The 19,650-nt window shown below is 42.0% G+C and overlaps 2 protein-coding genes across 2 annotated transcripts in view; one reads left to right on the forward strand and one right to left on the reverse strand.

Moving 5' to 3' along the window:
- The window catches only part of ALS2CR12 (amyotrophic lateral sclerosis 2 (juvenile) chromosome region, candidate 12), a 36,269-nt gene extending 24,224 nt beyond the window's left edge, over nt 1-12,045 (forward strand). Inside the window, exons 10-15 of the mRNA XM_008581650.1 lie at nt 2,171-2,270; nt 3,943-4,046; nt 5,826-5,888; nt 10,911-11,000; nt 11,132-11,241; nt 11,922-12,045. Coding sequence (XP_008579872.1) covers nt 2,171-2,270; nt 3,943-4,046; nt 5,826-5,888; nt 10,911-11,000; nt 11,132-11,241; nt 11,922-12,045 — 591 coding nt within the window. The remainder of the gene's footprint in view (nt 1-2,170; nt 2,271-3,942; nt 4,047-5,825; nt 5,889-10,910; nt 11,001-11,131; nt 11,242-11,921) is intronic.
- A 902-nt stretch (nt 12,046-12,947) lies between these two features.
- Nucleotides 12,948-19,650, reverse strand: part of CASP8 (caspase 8, apoptosis-related cysteine peptidase) — a 29,935-nt gene continuing 23,232 nt past the window's right edge. Inside the window, exons 8-9 of the mRNA XM_008581651.1 lie at nt 15,707-16,208; nt 12,948-14,381 (exon numbers count right to left, since the gene is read on the reverse strand). Of these exons, the coding sequence (XP_008579873.1) occupies nt 14,246-14,381; nt 15,707-16,208 (638 nt within the window). The 3' untranslated portion in view covers nt 12,948-14,245. The remainder of the gene's footprint in view (nt 14,382-15,706; nt 16,209-19,650) is intronic.

A 19,650-nucleotide genomic window follows, 5' to 3' on the forward strand; every position in this document is an offset into this window, starting at 1 on the left:
CGGGCGCAACACTGAGGGTTGCGATCCATTGCCGGTCACGAAAAAAGACAAAAAAAAAAAAGAAAAACATTTGTACTTTGTTAAAACTATAGTTGAGGTCATATTGTATAAAATTTTTATACATTTTTGTATCCTCTTTTCATCTAGCATATCAGAAGCCTTGCCCTCCTTTGTAATGATTAGATATTATCCTAATGAAAGTGTAATAATTTTTATTAATGAAAGTGTATTTCATTGCTCCCTTACTGTTGGCCATTTGAGTTGTTTCTAGTGCTTGCTGTAGCAGATACTTTCACTTTGAACATTCTGGATTCTAGAAGTAGAGTGCTGGGTCAAAAGGAATAAACATTTTTAAGGCCTTTAATAGATTTGGCCAAATTGCCACCCAAAAAGAGTGTATTTCTGTGCACCCCCACAAGCAGAGCATGCGAGTGCTCTAGCCGTCTCAAAACATAACCCATTCATTTTATTAGCTAATCTGATGAAGTCCAGGAAAACAGAGGGAGGGCGTGATTTCCTACTGGGGGTGAAGAGAGTGAGAGATCGGGAGTGGGCAGGGGAAGGACTGAGCCCTCAAGCCCCCATCCTATTTAATTACCAAGTGCAGTGACCAACTAGTCCTGGTTTTGTTAAGGGAAGTTGATTGTTTCCTGGCCAATGCCCTAAGATGTTAGGGGAAACTGCAGGGTTCTCCTGTTAGGGAACCAAGATGTTAAGGGAAACAGAGGAAATTTGCAGGTTCCACCAGCTAAGTCCGGGTTCTTAGTGTCTCCAACAAAGAATTGGACAAGACACACCAGAGGTGAAAAGCAAAGAGCAGTTTTATTTAGTAAAGAGAGAAAGTACATGCCAGAGAGGATGGAGCAGGCTCGAGTGATAGAGCCCCAGGNGAGAGTTACCTTCCCAGGGGTTTAAGTCCTCCCAGCTGGATTCGTGTCATTTGGTCACTGGTTGAGCCCTGGTAGTCTCTGTTGATTGGCACCTTAGCTGGTGGGAGCTCATGGGTCCAACGGAATGGTGGCCCACGTGCGGGCGGAGCTGTCTGTCTGTCTGTATTTCCTGTGGCTGTGCATGCCCCCCTCCCCAGGGAACCGGCTGTACCAGCTACTCTACTCGCAAACCACCAGGTTTCCTCTTCCCGCTCTTGTCCTTTTCTAATTTCCTGCAACAGTTTGCCTTGGACTTTCTAGGTTTTAGCACTGAAAGTCCGGAGTCCCAGGAAACCATTCAGTCCCAGACAAACAAGGGGAATTAGTCACCCGATCGAAGGTTAAACACCAGCACCACCTCTGAAATTCTATTGATCACTCACAGTTTCAGTTTCGAGTTTGTAGCCAAAACTTATTTTTCAAGATATTTCTTGATATACAGTCAGGGAAAACATAACAGAACAAAGCCTAAGAAGTGTCAGGTTGATGACCAGGTAAGATGCCCCAGTTTCCTGGGAATACTTTGTGCTTGCTTCATTCTGGGCCTCTCCAGAGAGTCTGACCTCTAAGGCAACCAAACTGCCCACCAGTCATGAAAATAGTGAGAAAGAACCCCCAATTTGAGGAAGTGCTGATGCTCGAGCTAGGGAGTCATCCTGATGCTGACTTGAAAGGAAGGGGATTAGGTCCAAAGACCCCACTAGCAGCACCCAGGCCCTGGGCCTTCCCCTCCTGGGGTTCCGAGCTCATGAAGTCTGGGCCCACCGACAGTACTGGCATTGGGTTAGGCTCATGGAACCTCAACCACAAACGGAAGTTGGGTTTGCTGAGAAAAGATAGACACTCTCTGAGAAACACCCCATTGTTTTCTAAGTGTTCAGATTAATACTGGGCATTCCCCTTCTTTCTTCATGTGCTATTGATGAGGCATTCATGACTCAGGGGTAGCTGACACATGATTCTTCCACACGGAACACACTGCACGTCTTCAGTCGAAGCCTTGACCTTTAGCGTCCCGCAAGCTCTGCTGGGCTAGGCTGGGTTCTCTTCCCACCAGTCACCCACGAGGGGCCCTTCAGTGAGGGAAGTGAGGGCCCCAGGTGAGGGACGCTGCCCAGGTCACGGTGCTGTGCCGTCCCGGTGTGCAGGGCCTGAGGGGCCCTCCCTCACGTCAGTTCACAGCCTCTCCAGGTCTCCCTGTTTCCGACCTTTTTCTTCGTGGTGATTTTGTACCTCCACAGGACAGCATGTATGAGGAAATGGAAGATAAGTGGTGGAAGCGAAAGGCCGAATGGGAGAAGGAAGAGAAGTTGGAGCAGGAGAAGGTCCTGCTACAGCAAAGTGAGTACAGAAAGGACTGGCTTTTTGATGACAAGTACATCAAAAAACCTCCATTAAGCTTGGTCTTGACTAGAGGCCTTGGATTTTCCAAGGATGCTGGGCCACATACTGGACTCCTGAATAGAAGGTGCCCAGAGTTTTGGAGAAAGCAAAGTGACCACGAGGGTAGGGTCTTTATTGAAGTTCTGACACCTGAACTAAGGGGTCTAAGCCCGTACCTTTCGAAACTCACTAGTTCCAAGTTTGCCCCTCGTGGGCTGAAACATGTGCTGGGGCCTATAGAGGAGTGTAGACTTGTTATCTGGATACAAGCGATCCCAAAGTTCCAGGAGTTCTTGAATTAGACTTTTAAATATTTATTCATGTGCGTGGGAGGGACAACACAATCTCTTGTACCAAGAGCCTCTACTGTCCCCTCCACATCCCCCCAAAGGGAGCCATGTTTGATGAATATTTACAATATTTCCAACACTAAGCACAGAGCTTGGATCATACAAAGTGTTCCATAGGTGCACCTCCCATCCCCCAATGAGCTTCTTCATGAGTGGAGAAAAGCAGAAAAGAATTTGTGGAAATTGCTCCCAGGCCTAGAGGACTAATTAAGACAGGAGAGGGGCCTCTACAAACCTATTCCACATCCTACACCAACACCAATAAATTAAATTTATTAATTTTAATTAATAAATCAATTAAATGTATGATTAAAATCATCTCACATTTAATCGATTTTAATAAATAACTCAATTCAAGGCAGATACTCCCTGGGAAAATTTATTTACATTCTCCTGGGGACTCTGGACTGCCAGAAAGTCACAGGAAGACCCCCGGCTGGGGAGTGGGATGTGGAGCTTCTCCTGTGTGAGGCTTTACCTAGAATCCTGGTGCAACATACTCTAGGTCATCTCGAAAACTTCTAGCTAGTCATTCAACACTCGTCCCATATCGTCAGAGCCAAGGTTAAGATGCAACCTCCATTTTTGATAGATCAGATTTTAGCCACTCATCACACTGAAAACTTCTAGCTAGTCATTCAACACTCGTCCCATATCGTCAGAGCCAAGGTTAAGATGCAGCCTCCATTTTTGATAGATCAGATTTTAGCCACTCATCACACTGCTGAGTCCAGAGTTACCCTGTCAACCCAGAGACTCCCTATCCATCCACAGGACTGAGACACTGAAGAAATGTGTTTCCCCTCCCTGCTGCTTCCTCCTGTTTGGTACTGCGGCTCAGCTGGCAGGTTTCCCTGCCCCAGAAAACAGTTTAAGCCGACCTCTACCCCAGGGCTCAGGACAGAATGAATTTTACGGCTGGAAAAGTCACAGCAGCCAAGAGCTTTATTTTAAGAAAAGGATATTCAAGAAAGTATAGTGGTTACTTCAGCAGAGAGAATGGCCAAAATAATAAGCAACAGTCCCAATATAAACTACACACCAAAGAGCCAGGGAGATTGGCAGTAAATCTCATATAGCTAATGTGATTGAGGACAACCAGCATGCTCATCCCACCAGCAAGCATCCCCAGGTGAGTGTCAGAGGTTAAACACCAGGCTGAAAGGACCTTAAGTCTGACCCAGTCTGGAATTGCTTTTATCTTCAGACATGCTGGGTTTCTTAATGCACCTGCTTTTTCCACATTTACGCATACACGTGCTTTCCTCTCACCTCCACAGAAAGCAAGATGACGAAAAAGTTTGAGTTAGAGTCGGAAGAAGAAAAGAAGAAAATAAGTGAATCCTACAGTGCTATCTTTGAGAACTTCATTCGGGAGAAGGAGGTAACTCAGACAAAGCGCATCAGTGGTTCACTGTGTAGTCCGAGCGCTTCATTCCAGTTCCCAGGTGTGCCTCCGTGATTAGGTGACCTCTTTGTCATGATGGGCACGCTTCTCTTCTCCCAGCTTTCCTGGAAATATATACAAGTAGCCTGATAGTCCTGCCATCCTTTAGCTGGACAGTCTTACCACAGGGATATTGGAATAAAAATTGTAATTAACAGGAAAGAGAACGCTAAAGATGCAGAACCTGAATCTCCCTATTTTGCACAAACCCCATTTCTGAATGTCCTCATCCTTGACTGTAACTGCTGTGGCTGTGGTGCTATTACTGGGTCTGGAGTAGGTGGAGGTTTAACTTTATAAGAAATTTCCAAACTATTTTCCAAACGAGTTGTGTCACCTTACTCTTGCATCTTAAATGTGTGAGAGCTGTAGTGGTCCACATCTTTCACAACAATTCACTAGCATTGCCAGTCTTTTAATTTTGGCCATTTCAGTGGGTATGAAGTGGTATTTCATTATGGTTTAATTTCTCTGATGACTATTTACATTGGGCAATTTTTCATATGCTTATCAGACTATTCAGGTATCTTCTTTTGTAAAGTGTCATTTCAGGTCTTTTGCTGTCTGAAAACTTTGGGGTCGCTTGTCTTTTTACTATTGACATGTAGGAATATTTTTTATATTGTGGTTACAAGTTCTTTGTCAGATCTATGTGTTGCAAATGTTGTCTCACAGCCTGTGGTTTACCTTTTCAGTTTGTTGATGGAGTCTTTTGTTGTGTAAACGTTTTAATTTCGATGAAAGGCAAATTATCAATTATTTTCCTTTTATGGTTACACCTTTTTGTGTCCTCTCTATAAAATACTTCTGATTCCAAAGTCAGGAGGACATTCTATTTTTTGGAAGCTTGATAATTTTAGCTTTTATGATTCTATGATCCATTTTTAGTAATTTTTGCATATGGAGTAAAGTGAAAGTTATATACCACTTTTTTCCATGTGGATATCCAGTGGTTCCAGCACCATTTGCTGAAAAAACTTTCTTTTTTCCATTGAGTTGCCTTGGTATCTTTGTTGTATTTGGCGGGGGTAGGGGAAGGTGTGTTGGACTCTTCATTCTGTTTCATTTGACTATTTTTCTATATTTAGGCCAAAAACAGTCTGAAGTACTGTAGCTTGTAATCAGGTAGTAAAGATCATCGAACTTTGCTGTTATTTTTCAGGATTATTTTGGCTTTTCTACATCCTTTGCATTTTTATATAAATTTTTAAACTAGAATTAATTTAGAATTAGGATTAGCTTGTCAAGAAAGCTTACTGACATTTTGACTGCACTGAATATAAAGTTCAATCTGTGGAGAATTGAATTCTTAATAGTATTGCATCTGTGTACTGACTTAAGAAAAGCTTTGGGTGCTGGCCAGTTAGTTCATCTGGTTAGAGCACAGTGTTATAACACCAAGGTCAAGGGCTTGGATCCCTGAACCTGCCGGCTGCCAAACAAACAAACAAACCAAAAAATAAAAGAAGAAAAGCATTTGATGAAAATATAATTTCTCTTAATATTTGTCAAGGTGATATGGTTGCACATCAGTAAGATTTTAATTTTTTAACTTCAACATGTTATGTCACTAGTTTATAATGTGTGCTTCATTATACCAATGTATAGCCTTGGTGAATATTATATTCCTGAATCCTATTCTGGCTTTCTTAATTCTCAGAAATGAGAAGTGCCAGAAACATAGTGCTGATCTTTTCCAAATAAAATTGTTTTTAGGAGCTTGTGAAACAACATGAAAGAGACACCTTGCAGTTAAAGGAGCTGAGAAAGACCAAAGAGGTAAGCTTTTCATTCTTTCCCATGGAATTTGTATCTTACAAACACATCAGTAAAATAATAGACTCTCAGAAAAATGGAATCTATGATAATCTTCCCCAAACCAATAAAAAAAAAATGGAAGATATAAAGCTAAGTTTGCTGGCCAGCCCAGCAGCAACCACTGAGCCACTGCAGGAAGCACCCTGGGCTCTTCCAAGCCAGGGCGGTGGGGGGCCTCAGGCCTCGGCCATGCCCCCCTGACATGTGCAACCAGCCTAGCAGTGACCACCAAGCCACAGCAAGAAGGGCCCAGGGTTCCCAAGCTGGGACAGTGGGGGATGAGAGCTTTACCCACACCCACCTGACATCTGCACCCAGCCCAGCAATGACCAGGCCACCACTGGAAGCCACCCAGTCTCCCCGTGGGAATGAGGGGAGTGCCACAGGCCTCAATCCTGCCCCTCTTCCTTCCTCCTTCCATTCCATTTCCTTCTCCTTTCCCCTCTTCCCCCCCAGCTGCTCTGCAATAACATCCTTGAATGTAAAAAACAATATTAATAAAATTACATAAAGAAATAAATAATTAAAAATAAAGTTAAGTTTGCTGGATTCAATAAGTCAAAAAGGATTTTAGAACTGTCTGTAAAACAAAGCCAGTGATATCTTTTTAGAGCCAGATTTGAACAAATACATCAGCAATACACTGTGTGGTCTTCAATGTTGAATGCCTTCCATGTCTATCAAGGTTCAAACCACAAAAGGACCTGGAATTATAAAATGCCAAGTTCTTCCCTTTGAGCTCTGAGAAGCACAGAATTGTCCCCCATGCAACTCTGTCTCCAAGCTTCGCCTTAAAACTCTGAGGATACCTCACACATGACAGCTTCCCCAGGGACTTCACTCTTCTGTGACAAATTACTGCACTTGTGGGAGACAACTAAAGAGAAGCTGTTCAAACCTGCAAAGTGCCTTGTGTTCTTCCTCCACTGAGGATTTAATTTGGATCCAGAATAGTCATGTTTGGGGAAAGATTAGTCATTATAGAGGCATTATAGAGGAATGATACCTCAGAGCCCAGGCAGATCTCCAGGCATTATTGAGGGGCAAACACATTGCAATGCTCTGCAAGGTAAAGGAAGGCGCTTTGGAGCCAGGTAGACCCAGTGTATTGTAATAACTGTTTTAATGAGCTTGTCTACTAATTCTATCATTTGTGTCATTTCTGGTTCTGTTTCTCTTAATTTATTTTTCTCCTCTTTTATGCTCATATTTTTTCGTTTGCCTATCTGGTAACTTTTTTTATTAGATGCCAGCCATTGTGAAGTTTACCTTTTTGGGGTTCTGAATATTTTTATATCCCTTTAAATATTCTTGAGCTTTTTCCTGGGATGCAGTTAAGTTACTTGGAAACAGTTTGATCCTTCCAAGCCTTGCTTTTAAGCTTTGTTAGGCAGAATTAAAGCTTTAGTGTAGAACTGCTGAGGGAATACCCTTCCAAATACTCTACCCAATACTTTCTTTATTAGAAGGTTTTTCTACTCTGGCTGGTAGGTCTGTGAACTATTCTTAGTCTTGTGTTGGCCCTGGGGGTCATTCTACCTGCTCCTTGCTGGTGGTTTTTTCCCCCAACATCATCTGCATCTCTTTCTTCCATCACTCCACTCCAGAGGCACTGGCCTCCCTGCTGCTTTTTTAACAGGCCAGGCTGCTCCTATCTTACTCTTAATATTATGTCTTCCTGGGAGGAAGATGTCCATACGGCTGGCTGACGTTCTTTCTTCCCTCTGGTCTTAAATGCCACCTCCTCAGGAGCTATTCTATTTAAAGGCTCAGCTCCCTGCCCCAACAATTTCTTTTCTCTGTTTTATTTTTCTACTCAGATTTATAATCATCTAAGCTGATAAACTCAATAAAGGCAGGGATAATTTTTGTCTGTTTTATTTACTGCTCATCCTCAATTCTTAGAAGAGTGCCTGGCACATCAGAGGCATTCAATAAATAGTAATTGAGTTTTTAAATAAATGCAAAACAACCTAGTATAGCACTTTTCACAATGCAGTTACAGTACATGGTGGTGCCTCTCCAATTCATACATCTTGGCAGGCTGCACACTACATGGGAAGAGCTCTAGTGCTCTGAGGACATATAAGAGCTAAATGGGGCTGATACCTGGAAGCAGAGACCCATCAAGTTCATTTTTTTAGCCTCTTTGGCACCTAACAGAATGTATATGGCACCTTCTAGGTGCTGATTTTGAGGTACTACAAAGATGACAAATAGGGACATGTTTATAATAAAATGTAAGCACAGTATAAATCCTTCAGAGGAAAGAACTACTAGTCCTGTTGAGGGTGGAGTGGGTGATAGGGTCAGGAAAGGTTACAATATGGCATTTGAGCTGGTTTTGGCAGCTGAGTGTTTCTGAATCTCAGAAATGAGGAGGGAGTGGAGATGGAGGTCCAACCTGAGAGCAGAACATGAGCAAAGCTGGTGACCTAATGAAAGGACCTGGTGTATGAAAGAAAGAGCAAGGCTGATTAGGAAAGGTAGCGTAGGGCCAGTGGTTAAAGGGCTCTTAGTTCCAACAAAGATCTCACACTCATGTGGTAGCACAGGCCGCACTTTGTCTTGGATTCACTTAGAAGGCCCTAAGGCAGGAAGCACCGCCTGCCAGGAAAGCAGCATCAGGAGATTCCTCTTCTGTGGGAGCCTCGCAAGAGTTCTCGGGCGGTCCAGGGCTGGTCTTGTGTGGCCCCACAAGAAACAGTTCAGGTGAGGGAAAATGAGACTCACCTATGTGGGTACAGAAGCTAATCTAGCTTAGAAGCCTCTTGTCCCAAAATCTTTTGCAACAGATCCTCAGGCATAACTTCCAGGTCGTGCCCAGTTACAAGAGTCACTGCCCCCAGGGAAGACCAAAGCTATGGCTTCCTGCCAGGTGTTTGTGCTGCTTCACACTCCTCCCAGTCCAGGTGCAGTTCATTTTACTCTATGCAATGTTGCCTAGTAACAAGGCTGATATTCCACCTTTATCATAGTTTTCCAGGAGAACACAATGGAAAATGAACCCAACTTCCGGTTTGCCCATAGAGAAGGACAAAGAAGTCTTTTTTTGTTTTTAACACTGGACTCACTGAGCCATCAGTAGCCCCATTCATCACCACAAGGAGTCTGGATTTGATTCTGTAGACAGTGGGAAGCCACTGGAGGTTTCTGAGGAGGAGAATATCAGATGGGAAGACAACTCTCGTAGCAATGTGCAGGCGAGTCTGAAGAGGCAAAGTGATGGGAGGCAGGACCTGTTGGAGGGTCACTCCCATTTATATTGCAACCTGGCTTCTGCTCCAACCCCATCCACTGAAACTGCTCTTGTCAAAATCACCAGTAACTTCCAAGTTGCCAAGTCCGAGGAATGCCTCACCTCACTTGACGTTAGCAGTATCAGGTGCAATTGGTCACTGCTCCCTTGAAACACTCTCCTCTCTTGGATTTCATAGGCTTTTGGTTTTCTTTTGCCTCATGGGTCACTCCTCAGTCTCCTTTGCTAGGTCCCCCCACACCCCATCCACCTAATTTCTAAGTCCTTGAATGTTCCAGGGCTTGGTCTTAGACTCCATTTCTCTTCTTTATCTCCTCTTTCTCCTTCTGTGAGTTCATCTGTTCACATAGATGTCAATGTTATCTCTGTGCTGACTGCTAGGATTGATACCTCCAGCCTAGCCCCTTCTCTGAGCTCCAGGATTGCATATCCAACTGCCCATTTAACATTTCTACATAGGTAACTTACAGACACCTCAAACTTAACCTGTCCATCTTCATACCCTTGATTTTCCACTTGAGATTTGAACCCCCAAATTGATTTCTTTTCTTTTATTCTCCCCATCCAATCCATCAGCATCAGCCAATCCTCTATAACATATTCCAAATTCATCCACTTCTCTCCAATTCTGTGGCACCTCCCCCTAGTCTATTATTCTGTGCCCTGCACTACTGTAGTACTCTCTTCCTTAGTCCCCTTCTTTCCCTCTTGCCTCCTCCAGTCCACTCTCCACAGAGCATTGAGATAAGTGTAAACAGTGAGGTAAAGGCAAACACTTCTCTGCCTAAAACTCTTCAGTAGCAGCACATTGTTTTCAGGTCCCCTGGCCTCTCAGCTATGACCTGCCTCCTCTGCATCTCCTCACCTTGGCCCACTATCCTGCCAGTCACACTGGTGCTCCTTCAGGTCCTCAGATACACTAAGCATTTTGCCTTCTAAGGACCTTTGCACAGGCTCCTATTCATCCTGTAGTAGTTTGGAGTTTTTTTAAATGAATGGATGGTTTAAAATTTTTTCCCTCTCCCTCCCCACTTTACTTCTTTAGGGCAGTTTTAGGTTTACAGAAAAATCGAGGGGAAAGTACAGAGAGCTCTCATATACTCCCCCGCCCCACCCCACCATTGGCCTATTATTACATCTTGCATTAGGGTGATACATTAGTTACAATTGAGCCAATCTTGATACATTATTATTAACTGAAGTTCATAGTTTACATTAGGGTAAACTGTGTTGTCCACTCTATAGGTTTTGCCTAACACATAATGTCATGTATCCACCATTACAGCGTCATACAGAATATTTTCACTGCCCTAAAAATGCCCTCTGTCCCACCTATTCCTCCATTTCTTCCCCTCCCAACCCCTGGCAACCTCTAATTTTTTTTACTGTCTCTGTAGTTTTGCCTTTTCCAAAGTGTCATATAGTTGGAATCGGTAGTAGGTATTGAGTAAAGACTTGTTTAGTGAGTGAATGGTTGATAACCATTGTAATAGTCCATGTGAGCTCTGGTGGGAGCCGGCTCCACAGCAGTGACAGTGAGGCTGAAGACAGGGTATCAATGGGCGGGGCAGAGAGGACATAGATCAATAGGGTAAGGTGACTGATCGGCTGTGAGAAGGAGTGCCTGAAGGTGCTGCCTTACATGCTAGTTCAGGTACCCTGGAGAAGGGGGATAAATAGGTAGACACCAGCATGATGTCTGGAAACAATGTCTTCTTATGCAGGTCATGGAGAAAGAGTTACATGCACAAGCTCTTATCCTAGAGTCGCTTAACACAAACCTCTACCATACCCAGATGGAACTCCAGAGAGAGGTGAGTCCTGGCTGGAGCAGGGATGGGAGTTGGGGGAGGAACCCAGGTCTCTGTGCAGCTCTGCCATATGGCTCTGCCCTGGATGGCTCGGGGTTGGGGAAGATAGCTATTAAAATTTACACGTCTTTCAGAAAACTACGGTGGGAAATCTGGAGAAAACACTCCAGGCCAAGTTTGCTGAAGCTGAAGAAAAGTATAAGTGCACCATACAGATCCTGAAAGAGGAAAACATTCATCTAAGGTGTGAACGCTGCTGTTCAAAAAGACACGGCTGAGTTATCTTTAGGAGTGGGGGGTGGAGTGAAGAATAGGTTAAGAAGATGACCCAAGTACTTCCTAAACGTGTCAAGGCATGGGCGCTTTAGGGAGGAAAGTGTATCACTTGGAGCCTGAATACAGAGTTACCTGCAGAGGTCAGACTGTTGGTGTGAGGGGGACTGGGATGTAGCTAGACTTCTTTACCTGCGTCTCTGTTTTTATGCAAAACAACACAGGAAATTTATCTGTGAGTATCTGAGTTTATTCAGTTCTCTGACTGAGGGTGTTTTTAAATCCACCTTCCCTGAGAGTTGGGGGTTTACCCTTAGATTCCTGTGGAATCAGATGCCTCTGATTCCTATGGAAATCAACCTCAGATCAGAAATTATACTGTTACTTGAAGATGCATCTTAAATCATTAAACTAAATTTTAGTCAATACTTTAATAAAGGAAAATTATTCAGTGTGTTAATTTAGTAGAAAATTTCACATATGAGAATTTGGTCACCCAAATACCATATCTCACTAAATTCAAAACCACTGCGAGTAGAGTGAAGTTGCCCCCAATGTAGGAATGAAGTCACATTTCTCCCCCCTTCAAACGTCATCTACCCCTTTCTACCCTTTGAGTCTTAGTGATACATCTCTCCATTCTTTTTACAGGCAAAAGATAATTGCCAAGAATGAAGAAATTTATGGTCAATCTGGGAGATTAACCTCTATTGCTACTTATGAGGATGATTCTCACCTTTTAGAAGTTAGTAGCAACAGGGGACAAGAATCATGAACAAAGAGTTGTTCTCCATAGCTGAAGATGGTAGAAACACCATCTCTCTAGGCCTAGGGGACTCCTGTGAGGTTTTCTTGGGAAATGCTTATGACAAGTTTAGTTCTTGGGTTACTCTGTTTTTATCTTTTCAAAAACTGCTTTCTTCTGAGAGGTTGGGAATGTTTGAATTCTCACCTCAATTGCACAGCTTATCATGACCCTTCATGGAAAAGTTGTTCTCTATACCTGGAGCTAAGCTTTCTGTGGGTTTTGTGCTATTTTTTGTACCACCTTTACAGATTTCATTAGAAAGAGACTGATTTGAAGGCCTTCGTCCTATTGGATGTTGACTATATTTTGGGGCATGCCTTTTGTCCCCTAGGGCATTTAGCTAGCAAGAAAGATAACTGATTTGATTCCAAAATCTTTTTCTCCCATACATGTGCCCCCCCTTCCCCAGCTCTCAATCGTATTCCCTAACCTATGACTTAAGAAGAGTTCCTGAGGCTTCTTGCCACCACCTCTAAACCATCACCAGAATTCAAATGCCCATAGGGCAGACAACAGGAATAAGTGAAGAGGGCTGGCAAGCACAATGACAAGTGATAACTGACAGCAGCGTCAATGGAGGAGATGCATGGGGGTCAGGGAGAGAGTGTGGGGGTGGGTGAACGGCAGAGCGCATGCCCAGTCTGAAGGCTGACGTACAGGAGCATGGGATCAATGTCAGATATTCTGATTCTTCAGAAGGCATTCTGGTTTTTCATGTGATACTTCCTAATTTTTAAATGTTAACAACAAATTTTAAAAATACAGCTGTCGAAGCCAGTATCCATAGGCTCAAATAAAATGTCTGTGATCCAAACATTTTCCACCTGTGAGATGCCATCGGCCAAAAACAAACAAAAAAATCTCCAAGAAGCAGTAACATAAAATTATATTTTATTCTAGTAAAAATGTTTTTTTAAAAATATTCTTTAAAAATACAGCTGTTACAGAAATTAATTACTAAAGATTTGGAATAAATTTAGCAAAGAAAGAGCAAATGCAAATAAAGGAAACGAGCACTGCATCATTAGCAAAAAGCCAGTCACATCGGATGCTGCAAAAGCAGGTATATATTACAAGAGCAATAGGAGAAGAGGCCAAAAAGGGAGTTTGGGGACAAATTATAAAGAATTTTCAAAATAATTTTAATATTTTAAATCTTTTACAATAAAAATCAACATTCAAAAATGTATCATAAAAAGGTAGTGTGGAGGATGGCTTAGAAAGAGAGGGACAAGACAAATCACTCCTAGGTGTTCTGAAGTTTTAGCTTAACCTTGAATAGAGTCATGGTGTCTTTCATCACTGAAACATAGGATCTTCCCATTCCTCAAGAGAGGAGGCAGAGAGGAGGTGCTCGTTTCTGATATTACTCGTCTTACCCACCGGCCACCGTCAGGCTGGATGTGGGAGCATTACACACTGAACCTCAGTGTGTGAGGTGGGTTTTTTTAGCTAGACTGGATCACAAAAATCTCCGTCGGTGACCTTTGAGAGGGTGTCACAGGCATTCACCTGCATACCAATTGTTCTGTGCCACAGAATCCCACCCAGTTAGTGGGAATGCAAGTCTGACAAATTATCATGGGAACGAGAAATGAGGTATCAGCCCTCTCACGGGCAGAAGGGACACTTGCTGTCTCCAAATATTTTAACATTCATTATTCTGAGGCCTCCTGGTGGGAAAGTGATTTCACCACTTCTCTTCTTCCTGTGCCTTATAAAGTTCCAGTGCTATTATTAACAGCATGTTCAAGGCTAAAGCTTTGGGATGATGCCTTTAAGTGATTTTTGTTTTGTTTCTAATGTTTAACAATTTGAAGGGAATTGGGGATGGCTGGTTGTATACACCAAGGTCAAGGATTCAGATTTTGAACTTTTTAGGAGATTTTTGTCATATTTCTTTTAAACTTACTATACTTTTTGATCAACTGTAAGTTATTTAAAAAAATGTTTTCATCTTATTAAACATATAATTAAAATAATACCATGGCCATAAGTGTCTAATGGTGGCTATTACTGTTTGCAAAGCCAGAGATTCCGGCTTGAATTCACATAAGAATTCTAATAATTCTAAACTCCCTTTCTGCCATCTAAGTGCAAAATAGTACTAAGTAACTAATAGCTTATCAACAAATAAAGCATAGTGTTACTCATGTAAACAACAGCATCAATTAAGAGGAAAGACGAGCTTTTTTCTTAGTGTGAAGGTGGGCTGTGGCATCTGCTTCCCCATGTTTTTCTTGTCGTCTTTACTGCTCACGTCATAGTTCACTTCAGTCAGGATGGTGAGAATATCGTCACCTCTGAAAAACACAGCATAACATCGTGACCACCCGCGGGGCAAACAGCTGATGAACCGTCCCGTCCGCTGTGCTCAGCGACAGTTCTACGGTTCTTCCTCTCAAAACATCAGGCATTTGAAACAATAAGTTGTTAAACTAAGACCTACCACAGCTTCCTGATAAGTGAGTTGTCTCCACGCTTAATAACTTATCTTTGGTTCATTCAGGATCTCTACTGACCATCGGAAACCTTGGATTCAGTGTTAAATTTGGTTTCTTTCCCTCCTGACCTGTGTGTATCTCACTCTGCTCCATGTACTATGTCACTTGGTCCCAATCACCTCAAGGCCCCCCATTACCCTCTGCCTCCAATTGATGTTGCTTCTGTGGATTCATCTAGGATGCAGCCAAACTCTAGGCAAGTGAAAGTCGACTGTCTCCTGCAGCACCCCGTCCTCTTCTCTCCAGGCCCTCAGCAGTTGTGTCAGGCACCCTCTTCACCTACCACGGTAGCGAGCCCCCAGAACCTCACAGGATTCACAGGCCGAGTTACAAAATGAAAACATCGCACTGATGTTATGGTTCACTTTTTTATATGTCAAGGGAAATTTTTGCTCTTCATACACTCAAAACATGACAACACACAGGGCTAGAGGAACCTGCAGAAGATTCCTTGCTATTCATCTGTCAGTAGTGTGTGCATTTGGGTGAACCATGACATATGAAATGATAATTTAACTAAAGGAAGCATATGCCATAATAAGGGAAGGATATTTCCCCACATTTTTGTCTTCAAAGCAGGCTAACCCTACTCCTTGCTACTTATCTCCCACAAGGCATCAAGAGGGTTTGAGGTTGGTTAGCTATCATAGAACTTTTGACAGAGCTGGAGAATATTAAATATTAAAAAGGGCTACTGCCTTCTTGGAAGACCTTCAAAACCAGTTGAGTTGGCTCAGTCATTTTTCTGCCCAAAGACAGAGAGCCCGGATTATATGACTTTACTGTCCTTTCCAGCTCCATGGTACCCTGATTGTCCTTTGAGGTGCTAAATAAAGGAAACCCGTCAGTAAGAATCTCAATTTTTCCATCTATGAACTAAAGATGTCAACACTTGCCATCTCTCCCGCTTTGCAACTGACCTGGGAAGTATAGCTACGTGATCCACAGTTAGACATTTAGAGATGATTAGAAACCACTCCCCTTGGACACCTCTCTGATCTGTTGATATTATCTCAATCATAAAGCACTTTCTAGTGGACTCTGAATATGAATATAAGGTAGTGGTGATGGGGCAGGGGGGCAGGTAGTGTTAAACTGAGAAGGGTTGGGGAGGCAAAACTTACCGAGGACATCTCTCTCTCAGGCTCTGGCAAAGTGACTGGATATACCAGGTCCCCTCCACAGGGTTTCGATAGGAAACACAGTTGTTCACAGTGGCCATTCCCAGCAGAAAGTCAGCTTCATCCGGGATATATCTGTTTTGAGATGATGAATCCATTTCTAAATAGGCTTCCTTCTGCTCTGAGTCAGTCTCAACAGCTATACCTTTCTGGTAGTTATCCCCTTGACAAGCCTGAATAAAAAAGACTTTGGGTTTTCCAGCGAGGGAAGGGCACTTCGAACCAGTGAAATAAGAGGTGAGCTCATAGATGGAGGCCTCCTGTCCGTCAGTGCCATAGACGATGCCCTTGTCCCCATGGGAGAGGATGCAGCAGATGAAGCAGTCCTTGTTACTGTGGTCCATGCTTTGGTAGGACTTCAGAAACTCACAGATCTCCTTTGCTGTGCAGTCTCTGTAATCTACTATCTCAAAATGAAGCTCATTAAAGGTCTTGCCCAAAGCCTCTGAAAAGAGAAATAAGAAGTCACGTTGTACTACAATGATTCCCAGACCACACCCCAGATCTGAAGAGAATAGAGGGTTTAACTTTGATATGAATTTAACCAGAACGTAAAGAATAAGATCCTCTATGCTAGTAGCTGGATTCTACAGGCTTCTAATATTTATTGCCACTGGCTGACAACATTCCCAAGCCCTGAGGCAAATGAGAAAGGGGAGAGTGCTATCATATCGTTGGCCTATTGTCTTTTCTGGACTGGTTTACAAAATGGGTAAGCTATAATTCAGGCTTACCACAAGCAAATTTAAAAGATGATTGTATGACTTAGATAATCAGGAAAAAAGCAAAAGAATGTTTGTTTGTTTGTTTTGTGTGTGTGTGGCTTTTTAAAATTTTTTGGCAGCCGGCCAGTATGGTAATCCAAAACCTTGACCTTGGTGTTACCAACATTGTGCTCTAACCAATTGAGCTAACCAGCCAGCTCTACAAAACAATTGTTGAATAAGATTCATATTTATTTTATGCTGAACCCTCTCAAAATTATATTTATCAAAAGATATAATTTTTTTAAAAAATGGAACTAAAAGACCTATTACAAAATCAGCTACCCCCTCTGTGTCCCATCCTATTACCCAGTCTTGTTCAAAGAAGGCAACCACTTTCAGCTTTTAACTGCTTTTTTTTATATTAGCCTCCATTTTGTAACAAATGGGTCCACTGCTATCTATTCATTTATACATTTTGGACTTTTGTAAGATCTTTTTATGGATGATGAGCATTTGCTATTCTTACACAATTATTTACAATTTTTGGTTGAATCCATAGTAATACTTGTAGTACTACAACTAGTAAACATACTGTCCTTTAATTATATTTCCTTTCTTACCAAACTTTTTGTCTTTCCTGGAATTACTGATGGCATTATTTTTACTTTTTCTTTGTTTCTTATATGCTTAACATTATTTTTCCCCAAATGCTCTAATAGATCTGGGCAAAGTCTTCCAACACTTTTAGGCTGCTTGCCTGACTCATTTTTATTTTCTCCCGGACTTCCTGTCTTAAGCACTACATCCTTCTGCTCCAGTCTCAACTGTCTGCTCCTTAGGCCTCACGAATTTCTCTTCTCCTGGGACATCTCTCTGTCTCTTCCGCAGTAGATTCCCTGTTTCCTAAACCTACGACTTCTTTCTTGGTTTACTAGCTTGTTTTTCTGGAGCATATCCACTAATAGATGAGGAGTAAATTTTCTCAGCCCTTGTATGATGTGTCTTTATTTCCATTTTTAGCTTTTTGATGGTTTAGCTAGATATAGAATTCTATTTCCAAAAGCATTTTTCCTCCGAATTTTGAAGGCACTTCTTCTCTGTCTTGGACTCGTGTTGCTACTGAGACATTTTGATTCTTCATAGTTTCTATATTTGACTTTTTTTCTCTCTGGAAGCTTCTAGGATGTGATATGCTTTGATATGAATCTTTCTCAATTCATTAGGCCTTTTCAGTCTGGAAATTGAGTCATTCAGTTCTTGGAAATTTCCATTTCCCCCATATTTTCTATCCTCTCTTTCTGGAACTCTTACTGTCAGAGGTTGGACATTTTTGACTGATCTTCAAATTTTCTTGCTTTTGTTCCTATTTTTCATTCTTTTTTGTCTTTTTGTCCTAATTTCTGAGACTTTATCTTCCACACTGCTGAAGTTTTCATTTTGATGCCCATATATTCGATTTTCATGGATTCTTTCTTTTTCTGTTCCTTTTTCATAACATTCTGTTCTCTTATGGACCTTTTACTATCTCTCTAAGAATATTAAGTATAGCTTTTATAAAGGTTTATTTTTCTCAACATTACCTTTGTTTCATTCATATTCTGTTTTTTTCTTGTTTGTATTGCCTCTCTCTTTTACGTTAGAGGCTTTCTTCAAATGTCTGATAATCCTTGGCTATCTATTAGTAAACTGACTAATTAGACAATTAAAAAGTTGACTGAGAGCTGGCCAGTTAGCTCAGCTGTTAGAGTGCAGTGTTAGAATACCAAGGTCAAGGGTTTGGATCCCCATACCAGCCAGCCACACAAAAAAAAGTTCACTGAAAGCTCTGTGTTCTTGGGTGTGCTTGGTTCATTGGTGGGTGAACTTTGTAGCAGGATAATTGGTTGGAGACCTGACAATTGCATTAGGAGACCGCCAGATGTCATTATCTGCCGGTCTTTTATGTGGGCTTTCAGAGGAAAATCTGTATCTGCTGCCAGTGTTCTTGGAACCAAGTTGTATTAGATACTAACTCCATGCCACCATGCCATCTCTGTCTTCGATAGGATGCTTCACTGCTTCCTTTGCTGGGCCTAGTATTCCCAAGTCTAGAGCCTCTCTGGTACAATTTTATAAGAGAATAAATTTCTTGTTCCTTATTAAGATGGAATAGGAATAGTTGTTGGCTCTATGAGAGGAGGGTATGAATCTGGGGTATCAATGTGCCTTATACAGGCTTTAAAATAATCTTGTTAATTTCAGCTCATTGCCTCAACTACACTTTTCCAGAATTCTGTGGGGTAAATGAGTTTGCCTCTTTTCTGTTCCCCCCTCTTTAATCGCTTGGGTTGTGATTTTCTCTGATCTAAGTCTATTACCTCCCCTCCTTTATTTCATCCTCTAAAAATTGTTTAAAACCTTTCATTAGCTCCACTTTTCCAGAATTCTGTGGGGTAAATGAGTTTGCCTCTTTTCTGTTCCCCCCTCTTTAATTGCTTGGGTTGTGATTTTCTCTGATCTAAGTCTATTACCTCCCCTCCTTTATTTCATCCTCTAAAAATTGTTTAAAACCTTTCATTAGCTCTTGTCTCCATTTCTGTTCTCTTGATCCTGTTACACCTTGTTTTATTCTTTCTTTAGCATTCGTCCCTGTCAGCACATCATGACTAAACATAAATCATCAGTCTAGAGACAACTTAGCACTAGAAATAGAGAAAAAACTTTGAAATGCAATCAATCTTTGGTTTATTCAGTCTGAAAGAACTTCGGCAAGACTAACATAGTGCCTTGGTTCTATGGCAAAATTCTGGTTCCTTTGGCAATGTGGGATGTTGATATAGAAAATGACTGCAAAGCAGTTCACAAGGCACTGCCACAGAACAGAGGGGAGCACCGCAGGAGCAATGACCAGGCAGCTGTGTCTCCTACTTCCACTCATTCAGCCTGGAACACAAGAATGGGAACAGAAAAGCAGGACACACAAACTCAACGTCAACCAAGACCAGTCGATCATGGGTCACATATAGGAAAAATGAACTGCCGGAAACAGAATCAAATATCATTTTAATAGAATTCTTTAAATATTAAGTGAATAAAAATCAAAGGCCTGAAACCTTTTTTTCAATACCAAGTACATGACGAATGATGTAGTCAATGGACTTAAGCTCTGTGGCTTTTTAAAACCTTAGAGTAGATTTTCTT

Source organism: Galeopterus variegatus, unplaced genomic scaffold, assembly GCF_000696425.1.
Source record: "Galeopterus variegatus unplaced genomic scaffold, G_variegatus-3.0.2 Scaffold2425, whole genome shotgun sequence".
Classification (NCBI taxonomy): domain Eukaryota; kingdom Metazoa; phylum Chordata; class Mammalia; order Dermoptera; family Cynocephalidae; genus Galeopterus; species Galeopterus variegatus.